This window comes from Salminus brasiliensis, chromosome 8 (assembly GCF_030463535.1).
Source record: "Salminus brasiliensis chromosome 8, fSalBra1.hap2, whole genome shotgun sequence".
Taxonomy (NCBI): Eukaryota; Metazoa; Chordata; class Actinopteri; order Characiformes; family Bryconidae; genus Salminus; species Salminus brasiliensis.
This window is the reverse complement of record NC_132885.1, coordinates 12,523,742-12,549,143: the sequence shown is the minus strand read 5'-3', so window position 1 is coordinate 12,549,143 and position 25,402 is coordinate 12,523,742. Positions and strand designations below refer to the sequence as shown.

Below are 25,402 nucleotides of genomic sequence, written 5' to 3'. Positions count from 1 at the left end.
GACTAAAACTGGACTACTTTCTTTAAAATCATGAATAGGGTTTTTGAAAACTGCTGCTCTGTGGTAAACAGAACTATTCCAGCTGCTTTTCCATATTTACATTTGACCTCAGAATATCAGTGGATCATCTGAATTATGAGGTCAATAAATATATATATATATATATATATAAATATATAGCCTACACGCAGGCTAACACTGAAGTGCATTAACCTGACTTAAACTTCATACCTGGCAACCCCACCAAAACACTCCACACAAACCGACAAGATTTATCAACTGAGGTAGCTACATTGCTTTGGCAGCAGCATCACCTCTGATGATGTCATATAATATTGCTGAAGCTTAGTAGATCACTTATTTTCATGTGATGCCATTTCAAGATGCAGGAGTGTGAACTAGCTTTTAGCATGGATCCAGAAATAATCATATTTCAAGACCTGTATAACCTCGTAATTCCAGAGGATACACTGATATTTACAGGAACATTGTATACTGTCGCTCTCCAATGAAAATAACGAATCTTCAAAATCATAATTTTATAGCAGAAGGCAAAAATGGTCTTATCTTTGAATGGAAGTTGTAAAATAAATGTAAAATAAGAGTTTATTCCAAGTAAGAGCATTTCTATTAGTCTGTTCACCCAGAATAATCTACATAGTGTACAGAGCAGCTACAGGATTCAAATGATTGAGACAACTAAAAGCGGGCAAAAAAGGAGATACATGGTTTTCATTGGACAGCAGCGATATACATATTAAATATGTGCACAATAGACTTTGAAACACCATTAATTTCTTCCAAAAAAACAACAACAACAGAGACCCAGAGTTTTGCCATTTTTGTTCTAACTATGCATGTCCAATCTAACGGTTTGCCTCCCAATCTAAGCAGAGTATCTTAATGCTGAATATCATCCGATAACGATCTGATCTCTGTATTTTTATTAGTAATACATCCACATTGTTAAGAGTGTTACTAATTAATACTTAAGTGAAATCATTTTTAGTAATAGTTTAAATAGACTAATGTATTCAGTAAATAAAATAAACATTTAATGGTGTGTTTAATATATTATAAACCAGAATCACCACCCTGATCATTCAGCCCATTCTGTTTTTTTTAAAACACGGCAGCAAAATTTCTTTATATGTATACTCTATATGTGAAGAGTGTATAGTGTTACACACTCAGTACTGTTTTTTTAGGTTTTTTTTTTTAGACTACTGACATAAAAGAATTATCGTATAACCTTGCCAATGTGCTATAATAACATTATCTATAACTGTGTGATTAGCCTGACATGCTGTTCAGAGCTGGCTTAAAACCAAAAAAAGGCCCACAGTACTTCCACTGGCAACACTGAGCATTTTCACAACAGTTTCATTTCTAATCACCCATAATTGGTGTGTGCTTTACGAGAACACAGTGGTAAAAACAAAGGAAGAGAACTGGATTTGGCTTAAAGTAGCTAATATCTAAACATTAAAAAATACCTGAGCTAGAATGGGATATCCCTAATCAAAACAAAATGGATTTAAAGAAAAATGACTTTAATTACAAGAGAAAATGAGAGAATCACAAGTTTTTGGAAAATATACAAATCAGCTCAAAGTCTAAACGGGCAACTTCAGAGTTTCTGTTCAAACCAAGAAGAGCTTTGTGAGTCACGGCTTGGTAGCTGTGAACCATTTGCTCCATAGATCACTCAGGATACTTTTAATTTCCTGAGTAGTGGTCAAGGACTCACACCAGCTCAACTAAATTGCATGTCTGTGTGCCTCATGTGTACTGCTGTGGAAGTGGTTAAAGTGGAGAAAAGTAATAAAGGACCTGGTGGGAGATTAACAGGGGTTCTCATTCATTTCTGACCAGTGCAGTGAGTGACCTCACTGACATCAGTATGAGAGGGCTGTAAGTGCTTGTAGAGACTACCTGGACAGTGTCTCAGGTTGTACCTCTCTGTCTGACCTGAGACTTAATGTCTTTTTGGCTTACCAGCAAGGTAAGGGTCTAAAACAACAGAGTAAAGAGGAGAAATGGAGGGAGTAGATATGTTGGATGTAAAAAGAGTGAGCGATAAGGAGAGAGTAAGAAGGAGTGAAAGGTAATCAGGGGAGAATGGAAAGAGGGGCCCAGTCTTCAGCAGCCAGGCCCCTGACCCAGTTCAGCTGGACCATAATCATATGCAGTAATCATGAAATACAATAGTGCAGCAAAGGACAGAGTCAGTTTCCCTCACTGCTGCAGAGAGGAGGTGAAGGAGGACGACCAGCATTTCACTCAGACACCAAGAGATTACGTCACCCTCACACACTTGCTAACTCTCCTTCTGTCACGGACATACGTTTCCAGCATTTTCTGGAAAGATGTGACAGTAAAGTCTCTCAAACAGGCACACGCACATACACACACATACACACCATAATGAGAACAAGGTGCAGTCTTTTCCCTTCCACAAAGCAACAGAGCCCAAACTTGGAGGGCCTGCAAGTAAGTATATCCCCTCCCCCTCGTTCTCTCTCTCTTTCTCCTTCTGCACATCTGTTTCTAGCCCCTCAGAGCAGGCCTTAGAGACATCAAAATGTAGGTCACTACACATAACTGAAATCATGACCACATGGACCTCTGATGAGAAACCGTTAAACGGATGCACACCACACCCTTCCTTCCATCAAAAGGACTGAGTTATGAAACATAGTCTAATAACTTCTTCATAAAGAGATTTTTTCAAACAATTGGTGACCCTGTATCAGGACTACATAGCAAAAGAAAAACCTGTAGGCTAGACTTTAAAAATAGCTAATACTGACCCCTGGTGGTGACATTTACAAACTACATAAAAAGAGAAAGCACTTAAAGCACAGGTTATAAGTTCCCCTATTCTGAGCATTTCAGTGTTTTCCAGCTCTAACACACTTAGAAGGACTTAATTAGATACAATGTAATTAGCCTTTATTTAATAAGCTTATTAGCTGAATCAGGAAAAACACAAACATGCAGGAATGAATGCACTCCAGTGCCAGGGCTGGGTACCTGTGTGTTACAGTGCTTTAGATTTAATGTAAATGAATAAGACAGTAATTTATTCATAGAGCACATTTAAAACCAAGAATGGACCAGCCCTTCCAGCCCCTCCATACATGATGGCAATGGTCAAAAGCTGATCTGTACCTTTGAGCTTAAAGGACGGCTCGGCTTGACCCACAAAGATACACGGAAGACAAGCATCCAGACTTTTTTTCTGTCCTGGTATCGAAGTGGTGGGACAAACTTCCCCTGGGTGTCCGAAAGGCAGAGCCGTTTGCGGCCTTCTAAAGCTGACTGAAGACCCACCTGCTCCAAGAGACCTTGGACAAAGTGTAGTGTCAAGTATTATGGTCTCCATACTGACTTTTGTATTTAGTAGTATCTAAGCTTAGATGTGTCTCCTGAATCCTAGCCTGTGCAAACTAGCTATGGATATTTTGAGTAAATGGTGAAGCACTTTTTAAGTCGCTCTGGATAAGAGTGTCTGCTAAATGCCTTAAATGGAGTGGAAATGGAAAAAGTGCTGTAACCAAATAAACAAAACAAACATACAACATATCATCACTGTCCAGTGAAAAACATGTATCTCCAAAATGACAAAAAAGAATGGCAAAATGGCAAAAATGATCGTAACTTTGAATGGATGGTAATGTAAAATAAGAGTTTATTCCAAATTATTTAGATCATTTCTATTGGTCTGTTCATCCAGATTTATCCACACAGTGTACAGAGCAGCTACAGGGTTCAAACCATGGAGAAAACTGAAAACAGATAAAAATGAAGATGTTTTTCATTAGACAGCAGCGAATTAGACAGGCAACAAATATGTCACACAAAAGGACTCAAAAACATTTTAAATAATGAAATTGTTCTTTTTAGTTTTATTTTTTTGATCATTTTAATTGTTTATAAATACAACAATTACATTAATGTATGCATTATGTTTTTGCTGAACATTTATAATGTTATAAAGTGTCCTGAAAAGTTACTTGACTTAATTTCAGAGTCAGGGTGACAGGGGAGAGAGAAGATATCAGAATATAAGGAGAAATGAGCAGGATTCGCACCAAAGAGATGAGATCCTAGAAAGTAAATCGATTTGAAATGTTGCCTTAAAAAATGCAGCCATACTTTAAAAAATAATTCACATATCTTAATGTATATGGTTTGACCATCAAAATACTCTAAATACTCCCCAGGGTCTAAATACATTAACATAAATATATTACAAATGTACCTCCTGTAGGCACAGTATCTCATTAGGCACTTGATAGCTCCTCTGTTCCTCATTACATACACTCATAGATACATAAACACACACAACACACATACACAATCTCATTTACAAACCCAATTGATCTCACAGTCTCTCTCAAAGCTGATGGGATATTTCTCCTTGGCCAGTCTGACAAAGTCCTCAGCGCTGTCTAGAGAGATCAAGCGATCCTAGTAAAGGCAAAAACATATGTTCAAACTTGTTATATCAGCAGGAATAATCGCTTCTTCTCTAAACAAATCAAATCCTGGTCACTCTACCTAACCTCAGCTTCTGACAGGTAAATATATAAGTTACCATGACAAAGAGGTATCTGTCATTCGGTTCCACTCCACGGGGGAACAAGCTGGACTCCTCACACACTGTGTGCAGCAACCCTCTGGCTCTCTCCACATCATCTCCATCCCTTAGAATACTCTGCTTATTCACAGTCAGCAATGAGTCCACCTCCATCTGGTAACCTAAATTTAAATGTGAACATTCCAGAGTTGTAAGTGTGCAATATTATGGGTCCGAAGTATAGGGGCTGAACCAACAGAACAGAATGAAATTTAACAAAATTTAACAATTAAAGAACTTAAAAACATTAGGAACTGAATATAAGCTGCTATAGTGAAACTGGGTAAATATGCATTGCCTTCCTTGCAAAACTTGAATGCAAATTTCTTAAATTTCATTTATCATTTTGAATTCTTCAGAGAAGCACAAAATATAAAATATATTATATTTGTTATAATATTAGTTACTGTATATATCTAGTTTTATCCCAGGTCTAAACAATTGTTTTATTGCAAGAACAAATATAAGCAAGCTTGCACTCCTAAAACCTTGTGGGGCTGGGCAATACATTAAAAAAATATTGGAAACCCACATTCAGCATCTCTAATTCATGTAATTCTTGCCCATGTCCGTTATTAAATGTTTTTATTATGTTAATTTTTTTTATTTTTTATTCTATTTGTACTTTCCTCACTGTGTGTGTTCATGTACTGTCCCCTTAAAACATACTACAGTCTGTGTAATAATGTTAATTTAACTGTGATATTCTTGAAGGAATATTGGCCCGCACAGGGGTCTGTTAGCTGGTGTGGTGGAGCTAAGGACCTGGCGCTTTTCTCCAAGCATGTCAGCTGCCCGGCAATGCCGCATCGGCAGCAGTTTGAAAAGAGGCGGCGTGTGGCTTCACATGTATCGGAGGAGACATGTGTTCCTTACAGTCCTTACCCTCCTAGTGCCGGGAGCATTGCTAGTGCTAGGGGGAGCTACGAACAGGTCAACAACAAAATGTAGAAAATATATAAATATATAAATAAATAAAAACATTTTAGATACTATTCTATTTGTGTTGATATGGAGTGTGATGTAGATTTGATATTTGCAAGTATTGCTTAACTTCCAAAGCAGGGGAGAGACCACAAAGAGACGAGAAAAGAACTGAGTAGAGGCTCACCTAACAGAAGCAGAATCTTCTTCCAGCGTGCACAAACCTCTCGACGAGCACACTTCAGCGTGTGGATATCATAGTTCAGCTTTTCCCACTCCTAAAACAAACACACACATGCACGGTACAGACATTTAGTGGAAATTTGTGAGTGTGCCAGAGAAAGAGAGAGAGAGATGCATTGATCTGGCCTGGGAGTGAAGCACTACAGAATTAACCTGGTTTGGATAAAAGTGAATAAGTGAATAATGTAGCATGTGATTTTCTGACAGACGTGACATCAGGGCAGACAGCCTAAATATGAGAAAGTTAGGCAACTGCAGCTCGCAAATACACACCAAAGACAAACTGACAAACAAACACTCAATTGAGCAAGGCAGTAGGGTTTACAGTAGGGTTCCAGTGGTATGAAAAAGTTTGGGCACCCCTGATAAATTTGATGACTTTCCTTTATAAATCATTGGTTGTTCGGATCAGCAATTTCAGTTAAATATATCATATAGCAGATGAACACAGTGATATTTCAGAAGTGAAATGAAGTTTATAGGATTTACAGAAAGTGTGCAATAATTATTTAAACTAAATTAGGCAGGTGCATAAATTTGGGCACCCTTGTCGTTTTATTGATTTAAATACCTTCAGCACTAATTATTGGAACACAAAATTTGTTTTGTAAGCTCATTGACCCTTGACCCATTCACCCACAGGTGAATCCAATTATGAGAAGGAGGTTAAGGTGGCCAACTGCAAGTTATTCTCCTCTTTGCATCTTCTCTGAAGAGCGGCAACATGGGAGCCTCAAAACAACTCCCAAATGACCTGAAAACAAAGATTGTTCAACATCATGGTTTAAGGGAAGGATAAAAAAAGCTATCTCAGAGATTTCAGCTGTCAGTTTCCACTGTGAGTAACATAGTGAGGAAATGGAAGACCACAGGCACAGTTCTAGTTAAGGCCCGAAGTGGAGGCCAAGAAAAATCTCAGATAGGCAGAGGTGAAGGATGGTGAAAACAGTCATAGTCAACCCACAGACCAGCTCCAAAGACCTACATCATCTTGCTGCAGATGGCGTCACTGTGCATCGTTCAACTATTTAGTGCACTTTGCACAAGGAGAGGCTGTATGGGAGAGTAATGCAGAAGAAGCCTTTTCTGCACACACGCCACAAACAGAGGCGCTGGAGGTATGCTAAAGCACATTTGGACAAGCCAGCTTAAGTTTGGAATAAGGTGCTGTGGACTGATGAAACTAAAATAGAGGTATTTGGACATAACAAGGGGCGGTATGCATTGGTGGAAAAACAACACAGGATTCCAAGACAAACACTTGCTACCCACAGTAAACTTTGGTGGTTCCATCATGCTGTGGGGCTGTGTGGCCAGTGTAGGTACTGAGAATCTTGTTAAAGTTGAGGGTCGTATGAATTCCGGTCAATATCAGCAGATTCTTGAAAACAATGTTCAAGAATCAGTGACAAAGTTGAAGTTGCGCCGGGGCTGGATTCTTTAACAAGACAGCAACTAAACTAAACTAAACACTGCTTAAAATCTACTAAGGCATTCATGCAGAGGAACAAGTACAACTTTCTTGAATGGCCATCTCAGTCCCCAGACCTGAATATTATTGAAAATCTGTGTTGTGATATAAAGCAGGCTGTCCATGCTCAGAAACCATCTAACCTGACTGAACTGGAGATTTTTTGAAAAGAAGTAAAAATACCTTAAACCAGAATCCAGACTCTCACTGGAAGCTATAGAAAGTCGTTTAGAGGTTATTTCTGCAAAAGGAGGATCTACTAAATATTGATGTAATGTTTCTGTTGGGGTGCCCAAATTTATGCACCTGCCTAATTTCGTTTAAATAATTATGGCACACTTTCTTTAAATCCTGTAAACTTCACTTCACTCCTCAAATATCACTGTGTTCGTCTGCTATGTGATATATTTAACTGAAATTGCTGATCTGAACAACCAATGATTTATAAAGGAAAATCATCAAAAATATCAGGGGTGCCCAAACATTTTCATACCACTGTACGTAGCATTTATACCTTAAATCATCATGATCATGGAGAATGGCATCTCTGTTATTGCTACTCTGGGTCTGGAACACTGCTACTGTAGTGTATGTAACTTTGGTGGAGCTGTTTGAGACCTCTCACAAGAACTATGTAATGCTTCACATTTTTGTCATATTTGTGCAAAACCCTGTAATATTACTTCAACGTGTCAATCCACATGCTCCTTTCTAGTTTTTTAATGCTGGGTCTCCATCCCACCACATAAACTGTAGGGGAAGCCTATAGGCAAAAAATACCAATCCTCGCAAAATTCACATTGAGCCTACCACCAATTACACAGGCACAGCATGAGCACAGAAGTTAACTCATGTGACTAAGTACATTTTAAATAAACCGCCTAATTTTTCTGACACAAAGTTCCATAGCATAGAAAACTATACTACCAACCATACACTGGGGCTAATCTTAGGCTTTAAGGATACCTCTGTCAGATGTCACAATGTCAGAGTGCGTAAAGACAAAGCTCCAATTGTGGAGTTAGATACACTAGATGATACAAATGTGCAAATGCATGCACATACTGTACATTATGTCTCTAGTAGTAGAGAAGTATTGCCAATAGAATAAGAATGGAGCATAAACACGAACTAATTGGCATGGGCTAGAGGGGTATAAAGCCCTCCAGCACTAAGCTGTGGAGCAAAGGAACTGTGGCCTCTGGAGTGCTCCATCTAATACGTTTGCAATGAGTTAAGGATGAGGTAGGGTGATGAGCATCCAATGTTCTGACCTCACTAATGCTCCTGTTGCTGAATGCAATGAAATCCTCAATGGCAAAATGTAAACTATTTACTGCATCACAGTTAAATGCCTACATGCCCAATGTCGGTCAGAGCACAAGCCTAATAAAATTCAAGTAATGAAAGATTCCCTTATCTGGGCTGATTTGAGTTCATTTCAGGCAGCAATGTTGATTGAATGATTACATTAGGACGAGTGGAGGAGGAGCAGGATAATGAACAGTGCTGTATGTTGTTGGCTAGCGTGGACTGTTGGACAAAAAGTATACTCTTGTCTGTTCTAGTTGCCCCTGCTTTACATTGCACACAAATGTAACCAGCCGTTTTGCCTAGAAATGTCATATAATACCCATATGTAAATGTCATTCAACATGTTATTGAATGCCAATTTAATAACCCACTAATTAGACAATCTAAAGACAGTGTAGTCTTGAAAGCAAACCTACAAACAAAATAAACAATTTCCCCAGACCTCAGTGTCTTCATCCACCTGGTTCCTCATCATGATGAAGGCCTGTAGCTCCTGGTCTGATTCTCCATCAGTGAAAGAGCTTGAGGTGTAAGGGCTTCTCCATGTTTTCCTCTCCTCCTCTTGTCTGGAAACACGCTCCAGCTGGATCTCACTCCCACTGGACACAGTGACCTTACTAGAGGACCGGTGACTTGCAGGAAAATCATGTTAGACATAGTTACTAAAATTAAGGTGAGAGAACCTCTAAAAGAACTTTTAATACCTAACCACTGAGGAAAGGTGTACTGATAAGCAATACAAAATCAATGTATTAATTTATGACCATATTAGTAAAAGTTTGTGAATTCATTAAACATTTAAATGAACATTTGTTTAAAATTTTGTTCAATCAACCATATGACACAATTCTCCTTTACATCAGAGAATGGTAAGATCTAGACTTGAACAAATGGCATAATATATCTTGAACTATTTTCTAATTAAAACTATATAAAACTATTTTCTACTCATAAAATCCGTTATAAGTTCTATACCAGTACAAGGTCATATTTTACATGTAAAACTTACCATAATATAGCATTCTTCTCTTCTTTTTCGTTAGTGTGACAGCACAAAGAATAAACTGTACCCATTTGGTGCTCCAAGGAGGTCCCCAGAAGATTATGGTTATTCAAGGCATATCTTCTCAAAGCAGTGCTCACAGTATCGTTCAGCTTCTACTTTCCCTCAAACTTCACAGGAGCAGGCATTTGTTCTAACTGAAATGTTTCAGCAGCTCCTTCCTTAACTTGATCACTCCTGCCTCATCTCATGTGACTGTTCTGTTTAAATACTTACCACAGCAACAGCAAGCAGGACTCACACATGGCCAAAAACAATGTGACTATTCACAATTAGCAATTATGTGTACTGCATTTATCATTTTATCATTTTGCTTTGTTATATGCATTTTTGTTGTCATTTCTATTTGTACATTAGAATGAAACTTTTCTCTTTGCATATCCCAGCTGAAATATGCTTTGTTAGAGCACAGGGAGCAGAGAAGTAAAGGGCCATCACCGGGGGCCTTCAACAGTGGCAGTTTGGTGGGCTTGTGCTCTAATCAGGGAGCCACCTCTGTTCTATATTATATTTATATTCTAATTATATATATATATTATTGATCAATGTGCCTTGATTTTTAATTTACTTTTAAGTTTTACAGTCAACTATAGTGACACAGTTTTTGGCCAAAAGTAATTCTAGTGATTCTTACTAGAATTCTAAGTAATTCTACCAGAATCCTTTTTAAAGCAATATTATTTTTACATTATTAAAATAGCAGCTTCAAACTTATAGTAATGCACCACTGAACTGTAATAGGGAGAATTGCACCACTTTCAGGATTTGCACAGCATAAACTGTGTAACTGCGTAACTGTAACCACAGTCCTATTTGTGTAAAATCCTGTAATACTACTCTACTCAAGAGTGTGAAATACCAATTTCACATAATTCACCAAAAGACTGAATTTGAGTAATCTAATGTGGCTGTCATTTTTGCATTGTGTTTATTAAGAATCTGGTGCACAGAAAATACAGTGCTGTTTGGTTGCATATAAATGTTAACTGTGTGGAGCAGATTAGTGCTCATTAAGGTGACTGTGAAGCAAGACAAGTGACACAGCAAGACAGTGATCAGTGAAGAAACTCCAGGTTTGAGTAGTACAGAGGTGAGCATGCAAGGGCTTGCGCTTGCCCCCAGGTGGTGCTATCAATCCCTGCACCTCTCGGATTCCACAGAGCCTCTGGAGTGTTTCCTAGATCCAGGACTGTTTTTCCTATACAGACACATAAGAGACATATGTCAGGTTATAAAGTCAGTTACACAGGGAATGCAGCCACAAAGCCTAAAACATTATGCATTTGTAAAGAAGCTGACTGAAGGTTTGTTTCAAATATGGCTAAATGTTGAGGCATGCAGTGAGTGTGAGGGTGTATGTAACCTTGCTGAGCTGGGCGGCAAAGCAATGATGCGAGGACGGGCTGTGAGAACCAGCTCCCCCAGAAAAGCCTCCATCATCAGATTCTGCAGAGTGTTGAGAAGAATCTCCTCCATCAAATCACCAAACTCTGGGCTTCTGCAGAGAGAGGAGGGGAGAGAAAGCATAATAGGGGACTAATAGTTCTGCATGGTTTGAGGTTTTTGATTTAAAATGCTCTTTAGTTGCATTTATGAGAATTATTTAAGCTGTTAAACATTATGTTTGAACTTCATGATGATTTGGCTGCTCTTGTTAGATTGTATTTAAAGCAGCTCACCTGCGGATGGAATCCTGAACATTCATACTGTGCTTCTGCTGCTGTCCCTGGTGGGGTTCTGGCCTCCACTCACCCTTAGGCTGTGTTTGTGTAACAGCAGAAGGACTCCCTGTGTGCCGTGGAGCTGGTGTAGGGTCAGGGGAGGTGGAACATTCAACTAAACATGGGTTCTCTGTAGAAGAGTGGGACTGAATGGGAGATGGCAAGGAGGAAGCAGGACGAAGCTGGGAAAAGTAGGGCACTGGTTCATCTGAAGCATTCTGCAAAGACTGATGAAACTCAGGGTCATCCAGAAGACTCCTGCAAGAGTGGAGGTACTTGTCTATGCCCACTGTTAATCATTTACTTTGGTCAAGAATGAGATGAAAAGGGGTGTGTACCTGAGTAAAGATGTGAGAATGTATGTGATGATCTCTCTCTCTGGACCATGGGTGAGAGGCGGCATGTGTGTGGAAGAAAGCTGACTCTCATTTGAGCCAGACTGGGAGAACTTTGGTTGTGCAGACCTAGAGACACATTTGAACAACCATTCATCTTTAAACATGCTTGTCTCAATCCTACAAACAACATGAATGAAGTTTGTTTACAGAATTTAAGCCTATTAGGCCAATGAGACAATTTTACCTACTTTCAAACCTTGATATTTATGTTCTATATTAAAACTGTCTAATTTCATCTTTAAAGTTTGGAAACAGATGTGCTGTCCACAGCTCCTATATACTGTACATACCTATAGATATGATATTTGTTCAGTTGTGAGGGGAAGTGTAACTGGTACTCCAGCAGGGAGTGTGAGCGTGCGGTGACCCCCAGATGGAGAAGTGCAGGACGGGGTGGCTCGGGCTGTGTTCTCTTCATCTGCTGCTGGACTTGACTCTCCACTCGACTGCGTCTGGCAAAGAGCCCTTCAAGTGCAGCATCCCTGCTACTACTGCGGATGGGTGGCAATGTCTAAAAGACACACAAACGTAGAGAAATTTGTGTTATTCTCTATTTAACATATTGAATCTCAGGTGCAGACAACGGCTCCTTTTTTGAGGGTTCCCATTCTTCTTTTTAAAACATTTTCTAAGACTTTCCCAGAACATTTTTCAAGACGTCTGTATATGACAACATACAAATTTTAACACATTAAAGTAACACATTAAATCACATCCAAATATGTCTGTACGCTTGCCCTGCAGCTGTGGCTGGTGATGGTGTGGTGCAAGCGATAACATCACCACCTGCCAGTGAGCTACCACACCATATGTTAGACTAGGGGTTCGATTCTCAGACTGGGTGGCTATGTTGCGCTACACCAATAAGTCCTTAGGCAAGACTCCTAACACTACACTGGCCCACCGCTGTAAAAAAAAGAAACCTTGTAAGTCACTCTCATAAGAGTGTCAGCTAAATGGCATAAATTGTAATGTAATGTAATGGCTCAAAGTGCAAATTTCACTTACTGACTGTATGGGGAACTCAGGAGCATGAAATATCAATTCTTGAATAATGCTGCTTTAAAAGCCTCTCAATGTAAACTGGCTTTATACATATAGTTACTGGATGTACTATTCAATACCTACTACTATATGCAAATCTCTCTTTAAATGTATACATATTTGTGCATCTGTCACCAAACTGGGAGCAAATTACATGCAGCTAGACAAATGACAGAGCAGCATTATAAACTACAAATAAATATGACATCGGTAGCCTAAATATGTAATCTCAGTGGCTTAATACGTCAACTTTTCCAAAGTTATGTCCATATTTCCAGGACAGGTCTGCAATGACTGAAAAAAAGTCTCTAAATTTCCAGGTTTTCTAGACTTTTCAGAACACATAGGAACCCTGTTTCTTGTTACAAAAATACACCAATAATTAATCAATAACTTCCATCATTATTCATTCATGATTAGTTACTTAGCCAACGTTTCTTCTGCAAAACATTTTACTGCAGGATTTGCTTTATACCTTATATTTACGTGTTTCAAACAGTATTTTCTCTTCAATTGCCGGGCATACCTGAGTAAAAAAGAATCCATGTTTATTTCCATGAACATGAATTGAATAAAATACAATATGTATATTGAGATACATGTTAAAGCAGGACCTGAGTGGGTTTCTTCTGTGTGTTTGTCTGTTGCATGTTCTTCTCTGTAATAGTAAATTCATATTTTTCTCTCTCTTTCTCCGCCTCCCATTGCTGCAGGTCTATCTGGTACTGAGTTAGAGCCTCCTCTGGCGTAATCTGGCAAATGCATGAATAAACAATGATTTTACTGGCATCACTCTCTCTGATTAAAAACAATCGGTGTGTGCATGTGTGAAGCAGTGTTTGATATATTTACGATAATGCAAGCATGAGAATATACTGTATGTACAATTGAGGGTGTTATTGTGTGTATGTGTGGGTGTGTCTGTATGTGATACCCACTTCACAGATGAGGTCTTGTTGGTAGAACGTGGGGTTGCCTGAGGTGTGCAAAGTAAGGGTGCAGAGAGCACTCTTCCCTGCAGCTAGTGATCCACTGAGTGGCTGGATCTGCACTGACTACACAGACATAAATCCATACATGTGTTCATACACACACATCAAATAAATTATGGACTCATTTGTATAAGCAACAGAGACACACACACACAGAGGCATACTGTCACTGGCATATCCCTAAAACCCCTGTAACTGTATAGTAAAAGACAAACATTAATAACCACTGAAAAATCCACCAAATACAATACATCCTTTAAATGGCCCCTATCATGGAAAACTGTATTTCCATTCTGAGTTTGAAGTAATAGTAAATTACTATTACTAACAATAGTAAATATTGTTAAAGTTTCTGAATGTACTGTGTACTTACCCAGTTCATTCAGTCCATATATGGAAACGAATCTGCAAACAGTACTTTTTGAACTGTACTGTTTTTCATATTGTCACAGGAACAACCTAATTTACATATCTCTGCCTATTCAGTCTACCACAGTTTACCCCGCCCACTCATATTGTAGTTCTCAGAAGTGTTTCAGTTTCTGAGTGCTTGTGTACAAACTGTTAAATGGAGTTACACACCTGTTTGCCATCTTGCTCTTTTAGCTTCCATGAGAACAACATTGTGTCAGTGTGGGAAACATTGGTCAAAAACAGGATACGCGTACATTTAGAGCAGACTGGAATATCACCTAATGACACTCTTTCCTCTGACAGGAACACCATCTACACATAAACAGACAAAAAATAAATAAATGTTCTCTTGTCTTAAGAAACAATATGGGGGTTTCTAAAGGGGGTGTCCCAGTAGGCTGATTTATTGTTGTAACATAATCCTTTCCCAATAAGGCAATGAAGAATTATGTTTTACAGCATACAATGGATCACATGCCTATTTAAAACACACCTCTAGGTTCACTAGGCAAAGAAATCGCCCCTCTATAAACTTTCCATCTCAGTTAAAATAATTTTGCAACAGAAAAATAAATTAATCTTACTATAACGTCTTATGAAAATATAATTATTTATGTTGTAATGGCTACATGATAAATCCAAAAGACAAATATGCAGATGCAAGTGAGCAATACAGAAAGTGTTATACAATTTTAAAGCACCAGCCTGGAGAAGGACAACAAAGCCTATAACTTACTGTAATTATTTGTGAATATTGTAAATATCTAAAGCTTGAGCTGCACAAAAATATTTTCACTTGAGCTTTGCATGGAATTCTCCTTTACCTGTCCAGGTAAGGGCACTTTCTGGGTGCAGGGCACAGCAGGATGTCCATCATGGAGTTGAAAAGGCACAGATTCTCTCCTGTCAAAGCCACTGCCTTCAAAGGTCACCAGCAAACTGTCTCCCTCTAGCACATATATAGGAAGGTCCACCTGGAAGCATATAGGTTTATTATGATTATTTTAAAGAAAGAAAGGATAATTTGCTGTTGTATACTTCAAAGCTCTATTAGGTATTTTTTATAAACATTGTTTTTGGGCACACTGCGTGTTCTATGTCATAACTAAACCTACAGTATTGGCAGATTAGGCAAAGTCTAGACAAGAATATCTAGTAAAGAGTAACTAACACTGTATGTTTTGGCCTCCAGGGGGGAGAAGATCCACTCCAGTGTGGCTGTGCAGCCAGGCTGCACCTCTCCATCTGGGTTCAGACACTGCAGGACAGGGTGGCTGAAGTTTTCCTCCTGTAGCTGCTCCAGAGGAGACTTGTCCACATGGTAACTCAATGGGAGAGCTCCTCCATTATACAGCTCATACACCTACTCACACACACTCAACAGAGAACAACTGGCATAAACCACAACTGAAAGAAACTCCTGGTTCATTTTATACATGTTTGTACAGTAAAATGGGTCATTGCTTCACCCTCCTAAAAAACAATACAGTAAGAAGATTCCATTCTATGAACCAGGGATGAGAAGAAGAGTTGACGGGAGAATGCCCCAGACCTGTATAGGTGGGTTGAATCCTCCGATAGCCACAGGAGCAAATACATGTCGAGTGGAGGGGACGTGGATGTAGCGTCTATCTCTCTCCACTGTTACACCCACAAAGTTCAGCTGGAGGGGAAAAAAAACACTGTACTATAAGTCCAAAACTGTAAGTCCACGTTTACTGAAGGTATTCAAACAGTATCCACATTCAACCAAGATTACCAAAATCTCTCTGCCATATGAGAGTTTCAGCAGGACAGGAAGTCGATATGTTCCAACAAAGTCATGCCTGACAGAGAAGACAGCATATCACTTACAAACATTGGTGTGTAAATGTCTAGCTCGCAAACCTGTGGTTTAACTGCTTAACCACTTTAAATCATGCATGCAGACACTTCATTACAATTATAATTTACTTTCATAGGCCCTAAAATAGAACCATGTGGCACTCACAAAATCTAGTAAAAGAAATGGCTATGCAATAGTTTTTGCTTTAGGATTAACAACTGAATCATTAACTTTATTGGTTAAAATTAGGAAAACAATAAGGTGTTTGGTGTTATTTGGTGTCTAACCTGTACGTAAATTGCACTGCCCTCTGTTGGCCAGGCTGTAGTTTGCCAGCACGTGGTGAGATGGAGAACAGTCTGTTATCCTGCACCTTCATTTGGTGGAGCTCAGTTGGGGTGAACTCTCCGCTCTCAGACCAGTATTCCAGCTCAATCTGCTGGTCCTCTGGGAACAAGAGTGACCTGAGAGATGACCAGGAAAGAGTTAATGTGCTTCAAATAATTGTTGTTTGTCTGTTTCTAACATCACAAAAAATTCCTATATTTAACTTGACTTTGTACATCCACTCCACTGACATAAACTTTATATGCTGTTGAGCTAATAGATAATAGATTAATTCAGATTAGCATACAGACAGGGCGTTAATAGTAGCTTACCACTCTACAGGGATGCTCCCAGTGTTCTCAAACATGAGCAGGAAATTGGAGGGGTCCGCACCCAATGGGGCAGCACTGAAGTTAAAATCCAACATAGTGGAAGTGAAGATGGGTGGACAGCGGCTCAGGCTATAAAAACACATCAGATGAAAGACAAAATGCACAATTTCATGTGTTCCTAATATTCAATGTAATGAATAGAAAGAAATGTATAATAAAAAAAAAATTATGTCAATAAATGATGTGTGTGTCATTGTCAAGAACTTAAGTAACCATACAATCCCCTGAGATCTGGTCGTAGGCAATTTATAAAATTTACCTATGTCTGGTAGGCACTCTGTAGGTGAGCTCAGGTGGGCTGGGGTCACTGCGTAGGTAAGTATTGAGGGAGTCCAAAGAAAAGAGCCGCCAAAGCTGTAGTTTACTCAGCCCCTCCACACTTCCACTGCTACGGACATCTGTCACCTCCAAAGTAGGGTACACACCCTCTGCCTGGACCTGGCAGAGAGAACAGGGCTCTCCCACCATCAAGTCTGGGGGTCACAGAGGAAGAGAGGGCAGATGTGAACAGATGTAAGAACAGAAATGATGTAAGAGGTAAACACAACTTTTTGTCTGTATTGTAACACCACATAATGCATGACAACACAAAACTCATAGACAGAATTTCATGATAGGGTTTTATGAATTAATAATACTTAATCAATAAATAGAATCAACAAATGAAACATTACAAAATGTTAAACCTAATTTAATATAATCAACTTTCCAGGTCTCACTGCCAATCCAAAGCTTACAAATATAATCTAGCTAATTAAGGACTTAAGCATATATAAGCATATATATGTGGATGTGAGTTAAGGCTAAATCCAGCTTGGAAATTCGTCCACCAGATGTGGTAAATAAGGCCTAAAGCTAAACACAGTACTATCTATAGTACATCACCAGTACTAATGTTAATTACTACTGTTGTAAAACATCATGTAAACCATGCCACACCGTGTTCTGGATTAAAGTCTTAGCATATGCAATACCAGAGGCATTGAGGATCTGGTAGTAGATGGTCCAGCAATATCGGGCCCTGCGAACAGGTCTCACGGTGGCATGGATCATCAACCTGCAGCGAGCTGGTATGGTGCCCTTCACACTGTGCATCTCCAGAGCTACAAAAGAAGAAGACAGACACATACAGATGGCATACATACAGACTGTCCAACATAACATTTGGAGCACCATCAACAAATACAAATATTTGTGTATCCTAACTTGCGTTTATAGAGTCTCAACATTTCCCTTTTGCTCTTTCAAGGAACTGTAGTAAGAGGTGTTAATAGTGGTCTCCTACCAACAGGATCTTTGAGGGCATCTTCAGAAGAGTGTGGAAAAGTGATGTTTTGAAGCACAGTCAAAGAGAAGCTAATGGCACAGGAACCGCTGTTCATCAGAGGAATCTCAAATGACTTACATCCCCCGACCAACACCTCACCCAGATCTAGGACTGAGCGATCTGCCTGGAATCACAACCGCAGAAGATTAGAGATAAGCACACATGCATGGGCACACACAGATTTTACATACACTAAGACAAATAGACATATGAAGCACTCAAAACAAATGTAGAAATAATTCATTTTATTGACCACAGTTTTGTTTGTAAGAAGAAGTCTTGATTATAACATATTACTGTGGTCAGTATACATTTAACAGCAAGACAGCAATAATATGTTTGCAACATTTTGAGAATGCACCTGTATGGAACCTTTGGCAGCCAAGCCAACAACCTTAAGGGGCAGGCTGGACCTTCTGCAGTCTGGTGTCTGGACAGGCCAGAAAGTAAGAGTAGCCTTCATATTGTGCATCTTCTCCTCCAGTGGAGTAAAACACCATGTCTGAACCTACACACCAACAAATCCTCCAATTAAATAAACTGAAACTTCATTAATGAGCAAGAACAATGAATTATAGTATACTCTAAACACATGCTTACACTTACTCACCTGCGACTCATTGGACTGCAGTATACCTGAGTCTGGTTGTACAGAGAGAGGTCTCTGATCTGAGCCAAACAGCCTCCAGTGAAAGTGTACTGGTACTCTGCTTAGGTTCCTGACCCTCAGATGTCTCTTGGAACAAGAGCCCACTGCTGTAGGCCTGAAGAACAGGGTCCCATCACCTTCCAGAACCACATGCAGCCGCTCTGCCACACTCACCACACTCAGCTTCTACACACAGGATGAGAAAAACTATAGTGTGCAATGTTACCAATAAAAGAGGACAGGAAAACATCAGAAAGTCTGCAATAGGCGATAGGCTGAAATGCATGAAGAGTTGCGCTTCTGAATATACCTGTGTGTGTTTGGGACTGGCATTAAGATGGAGTGTTAGAGGAAAACTTGCAGGATTATCTTCAGCAGGAGTGGATCTAAAAGTGAAGATTTGGTGGCTGCTGGGTGGCAACAATCCATTAGAGGGCAGCACACACACAGCAGGGCACTCCTCTGGGTCCAATCTGAAAATTATGGGAAGGTCTCCTGTATTTTGCAGGAGGACAGTTCTGTATGAGACTCGGTTCAAAGCTGGAAATCTCTAGAACACATACACAACAAGGAGAGAAATAAACAAAAACAGGCCAGTAAGACGTGTGTGACATTCAAGTTAAGAAATTTAATTCTAGCATAAAAGAAAAAATTATTTAAAAAGGTAAGTCTATGATCTGTCAGTAATCATTATGCTTTACATGTTTATTTAATGTAGCACTTCCATCAAATAAACACATAAAGCATAAAGATTACTGACAGATGAGAAAGAGCTTGTTTGCTTGACTCACCACTTGGTGCTGCAGTGAGAAGCGGGGGATGAAGTGCTCATTTCCAGGTTGGAAGGAGTGGGCGCTTACCCTGACTGTGAGGCACCAGGGCGGACATAAAGTGCGGTCTTCTGTTTGCCTATGGTCCAGCAGAACCTGCCATTCACAGACAATGAAGTAACCAACATTTGTCACACACCACAATAGCACATTTGTACTCCAACACTTTGTAGACACTTGCTTATTCAACATCAAAATAAAGGGTATTAACAGGGTCTACTGCATTAACACCTAGTTTTTTGGTAAGGCTTTACACTAGATGTTATGCCACTGCTGTGAAGATTTGATTGCATTAGCCACAAGAGCATTGGAGAATTTGGGTACTGATATAGGATGTTTAGTTTTGGGAATAACTATCTTAAATGCTACTCCAGCTCATCTCAGCAGTATGTGATGGAGCTCCACAACTCCAGAAAATTCTCAATGTGCTCAGTGCTGTAAAGCCTTTTATCTGATGCTTGGCATCAGGCATGGTGCCAACTGGGTCACGTAAGAACGATCCAGAATTCTGTTGGCAGTGCTGTAAGGTAATCTATGTACATGTATACCAAATCTATGTATCTACATATTTCTAGAAATCCACCTGTACTTTACCTTGTAGACAGCAAAACACTCAAGCTGTGCTGCATGGAAGCCATTGTGCTGTTTGGGTGTGTATGTCACACGGAAAGCGGTGGACTTCAAAGGGCTCAGGTCACAGGTGAGAGGACTGATGGAGAAAGCGGAGTCAGCAGCAGGGGTCCACAGCAGACTGAGTTTGCCTTTTGTATGGTTGGTGATGGAGACTGATCGAGATGCAGGCCCGGCATAAAAAATTAGTTCAGAGGGCTGCACTGTGACATGTGGCAGGGGAAAACTGTGGGGGCCTCCACTCTCATCAGTTTGCACTTTTGTCTCGTCTACAAAACTGTTGTTGAAATACTCTTCCACCGCATTCGGCTGGGAGAAGGGCAGCCTGGATAAATCAGTGTTCTCTGAAGAGCTCTAAAAAAAAAGCAGAAGACCACGTTGAAGCCATTATACAGTTTGTGCAACTGGGTGTTTTCTGAAACTCATATGTACTAACACCCACCTCTTGAAGCAGCAATGCCCCATTTTCATCCATTTGCAACTTGTGTTCATCCAGCATAGCACTGAGTATATCTGGAGGGTAGCAGGTGAGACCACGGAGCAGGTTCAGTCTGTACACACGCAGGTGCCTGGGGTATAGGATGGCTGGTTTCAGCTGTTCTGAGTGACAAGTGCCAATCAAGTCCAAAAAAAGAGGCTCCTTCAAAAAACAAAAAGTGAGACACACTGTTTATTCATTAAAACTAATAATTAGAATTATTAGAAGATTATGTGATCACAATAGCTGTATAAACACACTGATCAACCACAACATTAATACCACTGACAGGTGATGCGAAAAACATGATCTTTATCTACAGTGGCACACAGGACATCTTCAGTGGTCTTGTGGAGTTCATGCCTCAAATGGTCAGATGTGGTGCCACAAGGGGGACCGACTCAATATTAGACAGGTGGTATTAATGTTACTGACTGACTGGTGTGTGAATAAACAAATAAATAAATAAATATATATATAAGAGAGAAAGATAATGGTTATAATATGTCATTTTTATTTTTGGTTTTTGGTTTGTAACTATGCCATTCTAACATACCCTGTGCAGTATGAGGCAGGCTGGTCTTTTGTGATAAGCTATTGGATGATGAGGACAAAACCTCAGACGAAGAGTGAGACTGCTATTAGCTGCTAGAGTGCCACTAGGCTTGTCAAGAGTGAAGACACTATGACTGCCAGGGTCCATGTCGAACTGGTAATGAGCAAGTACTGTGGAGGAGTTAATGATGTGAATGATGCGTATGGCTTCTCCACCCACTTCCACACAGCCAAAATCCACCACAGAAGAACTTAAAGAAACCAATGGACCTGTAGACATCAGGGAAGCAGACACAAGTAAGTCACATACACCTAGTATGCTGTTTATGTATATTATGTCCTACAATAGTAAACCAAACCATGACAATTGAGGGATTTAGAATGGAGAAAGGTTTCATTTGTAATTGTGCACACAGTACATAACACAAAATGTTAATATAAAAATTAAATCATACATGTTAGTTAGTTGGTTAGTATGTTTCTTACCAATGCATGAGCCAGTAACTTTAAGCAGGTCTTTGCTGATGGCACCACGACAGGTGAGACTAAGGTAGTCCACACTGGTGTTATCAACAGTAAGGGGGGTGAAGCATATAGGCACTGCAAGTACTGAATGCGGGGCCACGTGACCCTTGTGCACATCACACTGGAACACAGACTCCATCAGAGCAGTCCCTTGTACACGAGTCAGAGTGAAGTATGTGCTCACCTGCCATAGGGACAAGACTGCAGTATTAACCAAATGACAGGAAACTGACAGAAAGTGACTACAATGTTGCAAACACATATGCCATTGGCAACATAGTAACTCACTGAAGAAGGGTTGTAGATCTCAAAGTGTTTTTCCAGAGAAGTCCCAATTGCTACACTGCCAAACTCAAGCAGCCCACAACCTTCCTCCTGGCCTGGGGAGATGATCTGCAGATAAGGAAACTTGGCTAAAGAAAACACAGAGGACATGGAATTACATAGAAGGCCTCTTAACGACCAAAAACTTTTACATTTGCATTTTCAAAGCCAATAGCAACGTATCATTAATCATGCAACTCCAAAGCCTTAAAATAATTTATGTATACAGTATATCGTCCCTGTCAGACAAAATCACACAAATCTTCCAAAATGGCAACTTTACAGGAAGGAAAATCAATGATGGACATCAATGTAAAATGATTGCATTTCCAGTCATTTTGGAGCATTTCCATTGGTCCACACAGCATAAAATTTGGGCCCAATTTAAAGAACAACTTTAGATTTAAAAGTCAAAAATGATATGTAAGTAGGTAAGCTCACTGAACTCACACAATCCTCGCAGTAACATGGTGCAGTTGCTCTTGCGATCATCCCCGAATGTGCAGGTTGCATTTGTCTGGTACACCAATGCTTCCAGAGGTTTGAATGTAACAGTGACTTTGTGAGCCTCTCCTGGCTCTAGAAACCCACTCAGTGGTGAGAGCTCAAAGGGTGGCTCCGCTGTCCACTGGAAACCAGTTCGCAACTTACTAGAACATAACAACACGTAAATTGTATTGATTTTACATGAAAAAAACTCTCTTTGTTACATACAACAGTGCCTCTCAATCAATTTCTCTGTTAAGACGATTTCTGAGGATTCCTTTCAAACTAAAATTCAGAGCAAGGTCTCCATACCTGACATTGCGGATGAGGAAGTTGGTTTTTGAGCTGTGTTGAACAGCACAGGGAGGCAGCTGCACTGAGTCAGGCAGCTCCAGAGCATGGTGTAGTAACACAGCACGCAGTGATACCTGGAATGCCCCCTCCCTACACTCAAACTCTATATTGTCCACATACTCACACTGCAGAGGAAGGGCACATGAACATCATTCAGCAACTAATTCATGGACAAAACAGCACTGTGCGAAAGCATAAGTTGGTATGCCATTACAATACAATTCTCCAATCTTTCAGATGAAACCAAGACAACAAATTTCTATGTCATAGCCACTATAATCCAAACCATAAACAGAAGGAATTTGAGGCTGGAAATAGTATACCTTCTGAAGTGGACGGAAAGTGACTGGTAGGGAAAAAGATGTCCCAGGACTCAGAAAGATGGTGTGAGGAAATGGTGTGGTGAAAAATGTGGACATAGGGGGTCTTAAAAAAACAAGTAAATAAATAAATACATCATATAAAACTAATAAGTAGTAGGTAAGTAGGTAATTTGCAGTAAAGCAGGTGAGTTACAAAGCCTACTAGACACTAATCTTGCAGTCTTAAAATAAAATAAAATGCTTGCACTGTACACTTGACTGACCTGAAAATTAGTTTCTGCAGTTTTCCATGTATGTTTTTAAGGACAAGGGATTTAGTATATTCTCCTCCCAAATCCCAGCCCTCCCAGACAAGCTCAGCCCGAGTCTCCACTCCTAAGAAAGAGCTGTGCTTAAAAGCTCCTTTTTTCTGAGACTCTGTTGATTGCTGCAGACCTGAAATCTGTATTTCACAAAAAAAAAACAATAAAAAAATTCAATCACAAAATCCAAACCAACCCAAATGTTTGTCCTGACCTCAAAACATAAAACAACATAAAATTCTGGCAAGTATGTGCTTTATCTGTGTGCTTTATCTCACATAGAACGCCTGATTTAACACACTAATTACTTAACCTGCTTGTCATGTCCCAGTCTCAGATGTGTAAACAAAAGAGAATACCAAAATGTGCAGAGTGTCTTTCATTGCCACCAGAGGGCAGGATACCCCAAACTAAGTCATGTAAGTAGTAGTACAACATTTATTGCCTACAGCCCTTATAAAAGTGGATAATGACAGAAGGCAGGTCTTCTAAAGATGACAGTATTGCCAATATGCCATATGAGTATGGTCAGCACATAGCATTATGACAGAAAATGGACTTGATAATAAATTACCAATACATTTAGCTACATAAAAAGGTTTTGCCAGAGAACTCTTCAATGTTAATATCTTACCTTTCCATCCATGCCTTGTCTGGTTCCCCACTGAATCCCACTGCTCAGAGGGTTCACTGAAACACCCGCCAGCATTGCAGCAGGTTCAGAGCGAGGACTTAACCCCTGCTGGGCAACATGTTTTGACCTCTTATTCAGTGGGTTTTCTTAAAAACTCTGTATTGAAAACATATCTGACCTATCAGACTTTTAAGATAAGAGATAAGATAATCCTACTTCCACAGAGGGGAAATTCACAGTGTCACACCAGCAAAGGGATGGCAAGACACTCAGTTAAAGAAAGTAGATCAATTAGCTATATATATATATATATATATATATATATATATATATATATATATATATATATATATACTGATTTTATGGATTAACTATATGATCACTATAACTATATAAACAACTAGTTAGCTACTGTTGTCAATGCAAAATTAACAAATGCTCCAACTCCTATCCCACCAACCTTTCACTTATTTTAAGTGGTTTGATACAGAAAACAGAAAATTAAACTTAAAGCTGAATTAAACAAGCAATGTTTTTCATAGATAGTCCAGTTTTAAGTAAAGTAGCTAGCGAGCTATAATGATTCAATATAATGTCAGTTTTTAATTGCACAATTGACGATGATTTTAATTATCATTATCATCTGAAGAGGTGTCAGCTTTCCTCAAGACATAGAGAGAATGGTTTCCACCATTGCTTTTACTTACACAGCTACAGAGCTCCCACATTTCCATAGATATGGTCTGATCTTAGTTAGCTAGCACTAGTTAACTTTAGCTAGCTGGGGCTAACTCTAGGTGAAGTTAGCTAACTAGCTAACTAGCTAAGTAATTGCAAGTTGGTTCATTTAGAGGATACTAAAGGATATTTATCTACCTAGTAACAACCCATACAAACAAAAACGATCAAATGCATCACCAGTCTTACCTTATTCACATGTAAGCTGTCATTTAATGATAGCAGTATGTGCAGTATGTTAGCTAGCGCTACTAGCGCGGTGGTCTGACAGTGGAGTTGTGTTTCCTCTCCATGGCAACGACGGAAAGCGACCAGGGCCATTCCCCCTACCCCTCATCGAGCAACATCAATTTCTCAAAAGCGTTTTAGGAAATGTGTGTGGGAGCCTGTCTTCTGCTCTGGCAGTGAACTGCATTTAAAATGCTTATAAATACATGCTTTTTACACCGAGACAAGATGGACTGCAGCTTCTCC

The 25,402-nt window shown here is 39.6% G+C and overlaps 2 protein-coding genes across 3 annotated transcripts; both read right to left on the bottom strand.

Annotated features, from left to right (window-relative positions):
• Window positions 1-3,970: 3,970 nt before the first annotated feature.
• On the bottom strand, window positions 3,971-10,371 carry LOC140560939 (melanoregulin-like). Its single transcript, XM_072685653.1, has 5 exons — window positions 9,607-10,371; window positions 9,040-9,229; window positions 5,757-5,847; window positions 4,604-4,767; window positions 3,971-4,476 (listed from the first exon to the last, which is right to left on the bottom strand). The coding sequence occupies exons 1-5, from the start codon at window positions 9,669-9,671 to the stop codon at window positions 4,369-4,371; spliced, it is 618 nt and encodes a 205-aa protein (XP_072541754.1). The 5' UTR covers window positions 9,672-10,371; the 3' UTR covers window positions 3,971-4,368.
• cfap65 (cilia and flagella associated protein 65) lies at window positions 10,365-25,192 on the bottom strand. Of its 2 annotated transcripts, XM_072685651.1 has the most exons (33): window positions 25,118-25,192; window positions 24,191-24,295; window positions 23,518-23,696; window positions 23,255-23,357; window positions 22,890-23,056; window positions 22,542-22,741; window positions 22,056-22,180; window positions 21,729-21,951; window positions 21,244-21,512; window positions 20,652-20,849; window positions 20,174-20,563; window positions 19,541-19,675; window positions 19,060-19,299; window positions 18,711-18,935; window positions 18,462-18,608; window positions 18,059-18,224; window positions 17,748-17,876; window positions 17,033-17,246; window positions 16,714-16,842; window positions 16,342-16,518; window positions 15,989-16,055; window positions 15,782-15,892; window positions 15,401-15,592; window positions 15,054-15,203; window positions 14,398-14,541; window positions 13,762-13,878; window positions 13,438-13,575; window positions 13,299-13,349; window positions 12,070-12,290; window positions 11,720-11,845; window positions 11,340-11,639; window positions 11,024-11,158; window positions 10,365-10,858 (listed from the first exon to the last, which is right to left on the bottom strand). In XM_072685651.1, exons 2-33 carry the CDS (start codon window positions 24,263-24,265, stop codon window positions 10,792-10,794), a joined length of 5,310 nt encoding a protein of 1,769 aa, XP_072541752.1. In that variant the 5' UTR covers window positions 24,266-24,295; window positions 25,118-25,192; the 3' UTR covers window positions 10,365-10,791. The 2 variants fall into 2 exon arrangements, with proteins under 2 accessions (XP_072541752.1, XP_072541753.1); XM_072685652.1 differs by lacking the exon at window positions 14,398-14,541.
• Between the last annotated feature and the right edge of the window lie 210 nt (window positions 25,193-25,402).

Bases quoted from the DNA above. Each gene is read 5' to 3' on its own strand.
- LOC140560939 (XM_072685653.1), bottom strand. From the start codon at position 9,671: ATGGGTACAGTTTATTCTTTGTGCTGTCACACTAACGAAAAAGAAGAG. The intron at 4,768-5,756 runs GTGAGCCTCTAC...ATTTAAATTTAG, and splicing joins GAAGATTCTGCTTCTGTTAG to GTTACCAGATGGAGGTGGAC. The intron at 4,477-4,603 runs GTAACTTATATA...TGCCTTTACTAG, and splicing joins ACAGATACCTCTTTGTCATG to GATCGCTTGATCTCTCTAGA.
- cfap65 (XM_072685651.1), bottom strand. From the start codon at position 24,265: ATGCTGGCGGGTGTTTCAGTGAACCCTCTGAGCAGTGGGATTCAGTGG. The intron at 22,742-22,889 runs GTATGGAGACCT...GTTATGTTCTAG, and splicing joins TTCCTCATCCGCAATGTCAG to TAAGTTGCGAACTGGTTTCC. The intron at 16,056-16,341 runs GTTAGACACCAA...CTTCTCTGTCAG, and splicing joins GCAGTGCAATTTACGTACAG to GCATGACTTTGTTGGAACAT.